A 9,349-nucleotide genomic window follows, 5' to 3' on the forward strand; every position below is an offset into this window, starting at 1 on the left:
GTTTTCTCAGTAAAGGAGTTATACATTCAATTTTAGCACCACATAGGATCAGACGGGCTGCACAGTTCTAAACTAACTGATGTCTATGAATTGAGTGTTTCGGAAGTTCGTATAAGAGAGAGTTACAGTTGTCCAATCGACACATTACGAAAGCATGCACTAACATTTTGGTGTTGTCAGGTGACAAAAACGTCCTAATACGAGAGATATTACGAATGTGGAAAAAGTCTGATTTACAGATGGCAGTAACTTGAATGAAAAGTTATGAAAAATATCAGTGAGGCAGCTACGCAACTGCAGTGATGTCCTATCAAGAAGCTTCAACACTGGCAACATTAGCAGCCAACCTGAGTCTTCTGCTGCACCCATAACTGTTCGTCAAAATAACAGTGAGGTGCTTGCCCAGGAGAAAACTGAGAGTTTCCTGCAGTCTGTCTTCTCCAATTGTACCATGCATGGCAGCATAAACGTTATTTTGAACAATCAGAACCCTTGATAACTTTGGGTCTTTGACCTTTAAAACACTTTTTAGTGACACTTGAGTTCATTTGGCTTTGATTTTCTCCAATTTCCCCGTAAAATTTGAGCTTTTCATTAACAGTTATTGGTTAACATAGTTAACTGGATCAAGTGTTCTCGCTCAAACCAAAGTATAAAAATGTGCCGTGTTTTTAACCAGCCAATAGACACGTTTGTTTACTTTTTTGTGCGTTTTGGGTATTTTGCACTCTATCGCATTAAAAAAAGCGTCTTCACACAGATCCGTGATGTCGCTCTGTTATAAAAGAATTTGTTCATGCTTGCGATTGTATTTGAAACCAACAAGTTTCATCAGTACATTTATGGGAAACAACTGTCTGTAGAAACCGACCACAAGCCTCTGGAGAGTTTGTTTAAGAAGCCATTGTCTAAAGCACCTCAGCGCTTTCAAAGGATGATGCTTCGAGTTCAACACTATGACCTCAAAGTCAATTATGTACCTGGTAATCAAGTGCTCATTGCAGATACCCTAAGCCGAGCCAGTCAGAGTGAGTCGGCATTAAGCACTGAAGAGTTTGAAGTGCATTTACTAATCCAGATCTCGATGGAGAAAGCAGACGAATGGAAGAGATAGGCTGATACAGACCCAGTCTTGTCCCGATTGAGAGAAGTAGTTTTAAGTGGCTGGCCAGAGAATTGGGCAGAATTGGTTCCAGAGTGCTGGAACTTTAGGGATGAGTTGTGTATTTGTGATGGCTTACTCATGAAAGGAGATCGTCTTATCCCTCCCTCTAGTTTGTGCAGTGAGATGCTTGACAAGATCCATAGCGGCCATTTGGGAGTCGAGAAATGTCTCAAAAGAGCCAGAGAAACTGTCTATTGGCCTGGAGTATGCGAGTAGATCAAAGAGAAAGTGGCCAAGTGTGAAATTTGCCAAATCAAAGAGCCTTTGTTACCCCATCCGGTGCATAATAGACCGTGGCAAGTTTTAGCAGCAGACCTGTTTGTGTTCCCTCAAGAAAAATTTGGTGTGGTGGTGGATTATTACTGAGTATTTTGAACTAACATAGGTGAAAGACAGTAGGAGTGCCACACTCATTAGTTGTCTAAAACAGCACATCTCAAGGCATGGAAAACCACAAATTCTTTATTCAGATAATGGCCCAGAGTTTAGCAGCTTGGAATTCAGACAGTTTGCGAAAGCTTATCAATTACAGCCTGTCACATCGTCGCCCCCATTTCCCCAAAGCAATGGTCTTGCGGAGCACACAGTGCAAACAGCCAAGAAACTGCTCAAGAAAGCTTATGAGGAGAAGAAAGATCCCTATTTGGCAATTCTTGAGCTGCGAAAGACACCAATTCCTGGAGTGGATCTTTCACCAATACAGTTACTGATGGGGCGTCACACCAGAAGTATCATTCCTATTGAAAGCATGTTGCTTACACCAATGACATACAACACAAAGGAAGTTCAGAGTGCATTGGAAGCAAGACAGCAAATCCAGAAAGAGTATTTTGACAGAAGCAGCAAGGCTCTTTAGCCTTTGGAGCCCGGAGATACGATCAGAATGCGACAAGGGAACACCTGGGAACCAGCAGTACTTGTAAGAGAATCCAAAGGGGGGGAACCAAGATCATATATTGTGAGAGCCAACAATCATGAATACAGGCGAAACTGGAAAGATATTCTGAAGACACAAGAAACCTCACACTCAGAGATAGCAGACTCAGCCGACAGTGACCGCCCAGCTGAGGACACAAGACAGAACAAATCACGTTGGGAGTTAACTTCAGATAGTACCCCTTATATAAGCAGAGTTGGTGGTCGGGTCATTCGAGTTCTGACAAGATACAGAGAGTGACATACAGGGAGTTGTGAGGTCACTGGACTGCTGATTGTCGAACTTGAAACTTGTCCGGTTAAGGACAAATTTGGGAAACAGACAAATTTATGTGGTTAACTTGATTTAGCACTATACTTTTAAGGCTTAAGGGAAAGATGTAATCATAGATTGATGTTGGTAACCTGTGGTTACATCTGGGACCCTTTGGGCATGGAAACCAGCGAGAAATTCAGTCTTGTTGATAACAGTGACTAGATACCCAGCAGCCGCAAATCTTTTCAAATACAGTCAACTCTCTGCTAAGCAGACAGCTCTACCTAAAGATCCCTTTTTCAATTCCTCATTTTACCTCTTAAACTCTGTATTTACACATTCCCATAACTGGACACCATAAACAGACAGAGACACTTTTGAAAATTAAAATTTGATTTTTCTTTTGTTTACGCTACCTTTAACTCATAAGAGAAAAATTATTTATGAGTAAAATATTTTGTCTCTAGGATTTGTTACTGTGCTAACTCAAATAGCACTTTCCACCAAGCTCGTCTCCTTACAAGTGGAGATGTTTCGCCTAATCCAGGACTGAAGACAAATTCCTCATGGTGTTCTGTTTGCACAAAGATGGTTGCTAGGAATCACAGAGCGTTGATTTGCTATCATTGTGGGCTTTGCTGACACATGAAATGTGGTCAAGTGAAAATGAGCGAGTATAACAACTATCAACAAAAAGGGCCAGTTTAACTGGATCTGTCCGGCGCGTCTTGCGTCTGTTTTGCCTTTTGTTGAAGTATCAATACAAGCCCTTTTCGGCCAAACAAGAATGTGATGCAACTGACTACTTCTATATATCTCATCTACCTGAGGAAATCCGTCTTGTAAAGGCCTACTGAAAGTGGCACACATCAATGTGAATGGCTTGCTGACAAAAGCCAAATTACAACAAATTCAGCTCCTACATGAGACGACAAAACTCGACTTGCTGGGAATAACAGAAAGTAAATTGACAAGTGAGAACGAAGATAATGAGAATCAACCTGGATACAAAGTTGTGAGGAGAGACATGTAATATTGCATGCGTTGTGTGACTCGTGACGGCCCCAGCATGCTTTGGAGCGATTAGTTGTGAAATGAAAGACACGTGCTGTACTCGGAAGACAAAACTCGGTTGTTGTACTTCTTGTTCACATTAAAAACATTACAAGACAGAACAATAGCTGATGGTGGAGGGGGAGTGTTGCTGTACTTTGTTGAATTACGAGATGTTATCCAGAATCCAGAGCTGTTTCCAGAGAAGTGGAACAAAATTGAGGCGATATGGGCAGAAATAATTTTCCACTCACAAAGGCTGGTGTTCTCTACAATGTATAGGCCACCCAGCGATGCAATTTTTTATTTGACATTGGAAAAGCAGCTGGAATATGTCGGCAGAAAAAAGAAAAATGTAATGATAATGGGTGACTTTAATACCAATCTGCTGAATATCATGGATCAAGCAAAAGTGGCTCATGATTATAAAACTGATCGAGGGAAGAAACTTGCACGTATCCTTCGACAGTGTGGCTTGGTAAAAGTGATAAAGCAACCAACCGGGATTACCGATTCTTCACAAACGTTAATCAATTTGTTAATTGTCAGCAGAAGCAAGAATAAAGTTTTGAAAGCTGGACTTTTTCACACAGGGATTGCTGACCATTGATTAATTTTTTCTGTACCAGAGGAGGAGTGAATAGTATCCCATGATGCATTGTGTTTCAAACTAATATATCGAAAATTTTGGTGACATCATCACTTGATTCGACTGCTTGCCTCGAGAGGTTTGATGGCGTCGTTCAGCACAATTCCAGGTGAAAGTGCTTCAGCACTGCAAAATTGTCACATGTTATATGTACATTGTATCTCAAAGGAAAACTTTATTGCCCGACCTCGTGATTTATCTTGTTTGGAACTCGTCTGTCCGGAAGTTCACGTTAGTTTCTTGGACAAAATGGCAGAAAGACAAGTTGCTCTCTTACCTGCTTCAAATGGCCGTCACAACGTGGACGTTTTGTTTGCTTCTGAAAGTACTCCAACGCTGGTTTCATTGAAAACAAGTTGCGATTTTACGGTAAGAATGATGGTTCAAACACAATGGAAAATATTTTCTCAGATTGTTATTAAACATACATGCTAACCCTTTGTTTCCGAATTTCTATAGTTTTACGATGACACTGATCCGAGAGCTGCACCTTTTATCTCGTTCCTGCACCAGCGACAGCTTCTGTTCGCCCAAAGAAAATTGCAAATAGCGAGGAGATTGACGAAACACTTCCATCCTTGAATCTTGATGTGCCATCATCATGCAATTGTTTCGATCACGAGAATCATCTTTGTCTCGCCAGTTTTCACTCTCGCCGAGATCCAGAAGACGAGGATGGAGAAGAAAGGATTGTTGATCCACTGAGAGACCTACTCATTATCTCAGATGACGAATCTGACAGTGATCCCGATAGCTCAGAGCCGGAGCATGAAGCTGATACCGGTCCTAGCACCGAGGAGCAGGAGTTTGTAAAGTATTTCCCTATCATTGGGTCAAACTGGGAGGAACGATACCAAGAAGGTCTTAACAAGTGTTATGAACTGAGAGTTAAAAAGGAAACGGTGCCAATCAGAGTTGAACATGAACCTGAGAACATTGCAGATTGTAATGCACTAAAATTTGAGGTTCTTGCTGATGGCAAATGGTTTATCCTTGGGTATTGTGGGGTGAAAAAATTCCAAAACTAAAAAAAGCCCGGCATCATGGTCAAGTCATGTCTATAGAATTGTGTAAACTTAAAAGAGTATGGTATCCAGTCATTTCAGAGTTTAGATTCACAGGAGGACTGAACATTGTGAAAAAGGGGAGCTGGGAAAAGGATGATCCACACAATGTTTACAATTCAGTAATTGACATGAATATTAGAAGAAGCTGAATACTGTTCCACAGCCACAGATTCTATTACTCATTGTCCAATCCAAATGCAGCTTACATAATAAATAGAGGATATTACGTGGAAGCTTGGAGATACGAATTTTATCTTGGAGTGCTGAAAGTATCTCTCACTTGTTCGCTTTGCCCACTCGTGAGAGATACTTTCAGCACTCAAAGATAAAATTTGTATCCCCACGCGGCCATGTAATGTTCTGTTTATTTTATAGATACTGATGAAATTCCTACATAAAACACAATTTTTTTTAAATTCATTTTCCAAACAGCAAAATAGTGCAATTAAAGTGGTCATTTATCGCAAAATGCCTGTCACAAAGATGTTATGAGACTCGGATATAAAGATATAAAGGAGAAATACAGACAATAATATATTTTCTGTTCCAAAAAGTTAGTAACCATGGCAACAGCAATATCCTCATACGTGAGGATACTGCGCATGATGAAGATATGATTTTTTAGTAAAAGGAAAAATCCTGGTATTTCATCAGTATCTATATAATAATATAAGATATTAAATTTTTCAATAAGCTGGGTACATGATCTGAAAAACTATACAGGTTAAGGAGGATTTCCTTAGGAAACCTGTCTAATTTCTCAATACCACACTTAACCCAACAGCACTAAATATATGCAGGCTAAGGAGAAAGAACCTGCAATTTATTAAAAGGTGTTATTCTAAACCTACTGTACCAAGTGTTTCTTGGTGTTGTAGAAACTGTTGATGTTGTGGTCAATCTTTTCATATTACATCATTTTGCGATTGTGGCTGTGCACAACATCAAGAAACTAATTTTTCCAGCTTAATACCACTGTAGCAATTTTTGTTGAAGTTCGATGTCAATGAAAAATGAAAAAACCTATAATTTTGAACAATAATAACTAATTGGGCAAGTATTTCCTTCTAACATAACCACATCAGGTGGTCACACAAAAACTGAGGCTTGATGCCAATTATTAGTGGCACTGGTAAACTGAACACTGCTGTAGTAGCTTATACATGGATTGATGACATTAATGTAAACTGTGGAACAAAATTGTTTGGAAAAGACTGTGAAGGGCCAGCTTTAAAAGGATAATGTTGGAAGCATTGAATGATTTTTATCTTTTTCAAAAGCAATGTGCTTGTAAATGTGAATTTCAAAGGGCAAAGTTGTAAAAGTTTTAGGATTATTTACACAAGCCTTACAAACTTATCAGCTTGTGAATAAACAGTATAAAATATCACCGAAACAATAGCTATAATATTCTCTAGTGATAACATGAAAGAACAAAATAATTCCAAATCTCAAAGCAAAACAACTCAGCTATGTATACCTGATCACATCTTATTGGGACGAATGTACAAATTTGCTTTGAGTTTCGGAACCTTTTTTCTTTCAAGTTAACATATCTTCCCCATGAATAACTTATCCAATGAGGAATAATACTATATATAAAATTGCTAATAAATGTACAAAATGCATAATTTTTAAAATCAAAGTTCTTGCTTCTTCTTTTGGTAGTAAAAACAAGGATAGTCGATACCACAGTTTCATTAGTGTTAACAGCTAAAGCAACTGAAGAGAACATTTTAATATTGCAATGGCCAATTTTCCTGACATAATTCACCAGAACCTCCCTGAACACTGAGTTTAATCAAAGGCAAACGTTATTTACAAAGCACATCTTCAGATTCTTAAAAGACAGTTGAACACAGTTTGGACAGCAAGGTAATTGCAAAAACCAAGAAAAAAGTACCACAACTTCAAAAAGGGCTGACGGTAACAGGTACTGTAGGGGAATTTGCTTCATTAACTGCAGAAGCAAATTCTGGTTTAAAACCCTGCTTGGACATGGGAGAGGGGGGGGGGGGGGGGCGGCTTCTGGGCCTTTGCTTTTACAAGACTATGTTCAACTACCTTATGGCATATTTCTAGGATCAGGGAGTTGGGCCAGTGGCTGGTATATTCGTTGCCGGATACTGGTCTGATTTCGTGCAGGCAGAAAGGAACGACCTGCACAAATAATGGATACATCCTCTCTACGATTGATGCGCAGGCGATGTAATCGCAGTGGATGACAAGTCAGGTCTTGGTTGTCTTCAACCCCATCAGGAAGCTGGTCAAAGGATATCAACTGATCCTCATCTCTGAACCTTTCATTCAAGGTCCAATAATAGAACGGAAGGTCTGGCGACATTTTCTTTGTAAACTCCCTAAAAGTTGCCAAAATAAGTAATCATTATTGTTGGCCATGTACTGAACTTTTTTTTATGTACAAATACATTACAGATGAAATGTGTTGTTGCTTGTTAGCATTCTACATTTTCAACATTACTATTACATCTTACTGTAACCAAAAATACAACAGTTGAACGAGTGGGTCAAAAAAAGCCTTCAATGTTATGTGAATCTTCAAATGTTTTTGAAAATTTTCAAAGGGACAAACTTACTGAAAAAACAAATACTGACACCAGTGCACACACCTTACAATGTTTCTCCATCCTGATTTAAACTGCTTCAGAGTGAAAATGACACCAAGAATCCTGTGGAAAAAGGCAATGATGGCCTCTACGTCATCCGTTGAGCCTGCCCTTGGATGTTCCTCATATGCAATCTCATTGTTCTCACACCTTCGAAATTCCATACTTTCTATATTGGTTGTCACAGCCACTACCGTTTCACGTGAAAAGCCACATATTTCCTTTACAGGCCTAAAAAGACAAAAACCAAACAAGCAAATTACACGATTAATAAAATAACTGAGATAGTACGCGTGCTTTGATTGGCTGAGAGGAGTGTTTGCATGAGAGTATGTAGACATGGTTGTGGCATCAAGATGTTTTGCTTTTCGCACGCTAATCACGCAAGCGCGAGTTTGAAAAAGTTTTCGAGTTCACAACTCGACAGTTATGCATAACTATCTCGAATTTTCCCAACCCCTCTCGTGTTTATATTGGGCTATGCAAACATGGAAAACGTTTTCTATTGCTTAAAGGATTCCAGTGGAGAAATACATGTACACTTAAGATGACATATGTGGACCGTAGCGCATGACAGTAATTGTCAAATGCCACACAGATACATGTAGTAAAACCAGTGTGGGAAGACTGAAGAAACCCACAAACTCATGAAAGGAAATAAACCTCATTCTTCAAAATACCTGTTGATGTCAATGGATCTGAAGTCATAAAGTTCCCTATGCCAAGGCATCCACTCATCTAAAATTAAGTTCAGCATTGCATAATTTTTTTTGCAACGTTCAAGCTGTGAGATGGCACGCCCATCTGCGGCCTCATGCCAGTCAGCTACAATTTGTACATATCTGGCCTCCATTTCATAACCATGTTCCCTCAGAAACTTTGCAACCAAAAATGATAACATCCTCTCGGCATCTTGCACTGACTGTTTTCGTTCGCCTCTCAGGGCCGCAAGTGTCAATCCAGTTGTCGAATCACGTACAGCATCATCAAATCCCTGAAAATTCATCCCTTCAGGGCCTTTTTCTCTCGTATGTTTCCATATGCGCTTCAATATGTGGCAACGGTCTTCACGTTCATGGAAAAAATCATTAGTTATGGCATCTTTTTCAGGAAAGTACATGTGGCAAGTGAAGTCAACACCCCCCCTTTGTAGCTCTACAATTCTGTGTCGGTAGCAGCAGGTTGCCACAAGTGATCTTAATTTATAGGCCAAACTTTCACGGGTACTGGGTTTGAAGGGGTAAGGTGTATAACCTTCTGGAACCAGGGAGCCCCTTACACTGGTGACAGCATCTTCCCATGTCAGGCCATCCCTTGTTTGCAGCTGATGCACTTCCTCAATTATCTCTCCCGGGATTGTAACGTCTCTCCTAGCAACAACTGGGGAGCCATCTAATGCTTCTTTGTCAAAAGAAAGATACAAAGTGTGTAAAATGACCTTTCCTAAGGTAACAAAGTTTTCTGAGACTGAAAAATTAGGGGTAATGATTTTTACCAATAAAGAAACAGTGGTGATATAAATCATTTAGCGCTCGGTATTCAACATCAAACTATTTTGGAAAAAATCAGTACTGTATAGTGAGCAAAACGCCCCAA

The 9,349-nt window shown here is 39.7% G+C and overlaps 1 protein-coding gene across 1 annotated transcript; it reads right to left on the reverse strand.

Annotated features, from left to right (window-relative positions):
* Positions 1-7,191: 7,191 nt before the first annotated feature.
* Positions 7,192-8,543, reverse strand: LOC138040335 (uncharacterized). The gene is made up of 3 exons (XM_068886081.1): positions 8,434-8,543; positions 7,757-7,984; positions 7,192-7,486 (listed from the first exon to the last, which is right to left on the reverse strand). The coding sequence occupies exons 1-3, from the start codon at positions 8,508-8,510 to the stop codon at positions 7,192-7,194; spliced, it is 600 nt and encodes a 199-aa protein (XP_068742182.1). The 5' UTR covers positions 8,511-8,543.
* Positions 8,544-9,349: the final 806 nt, after the last annotated feature.

The sequence above is a fragment of the Montipora capricornis genome, chromosome 3 (assembly GCF_036669925.1).
Source record: "Montipora capricornis isolate CH-2021 chromosome 3, ASM3666992v2, whole genome shotgun sequence".
In the NCBI taxonomy this organism is placed as follows: domain Eukaryota; kingdom Metazoa; phylum Cnidaria; class Anthozoa; order Scleractinia; family Acroporidae; genus Montipora; species Montipora capricornis.

Coding starts and splice junctions, on each gene's coding strand:
- LOC138040335 (XM_068886081.1), bottom strand. CDS start 8,510: ATGCTGAACTTAATTTTAGATGAGTGGATGCCTTGGCATAGGGAACTT. Junction 7,985..8,433: donor AGATCCATTGACATCAACAG/GTATTTTGAAGA, acceptor TTGTCTTTTTAG/GCCTGTAAAGGAAATATGTG. Junction 7,487..7,756: donor GGATGGAGAAACATTGTAAG/GTGTGTGCACTG, acceptor GGCAACTTTTAG/GGAGTTTACAAAGAAAATGT.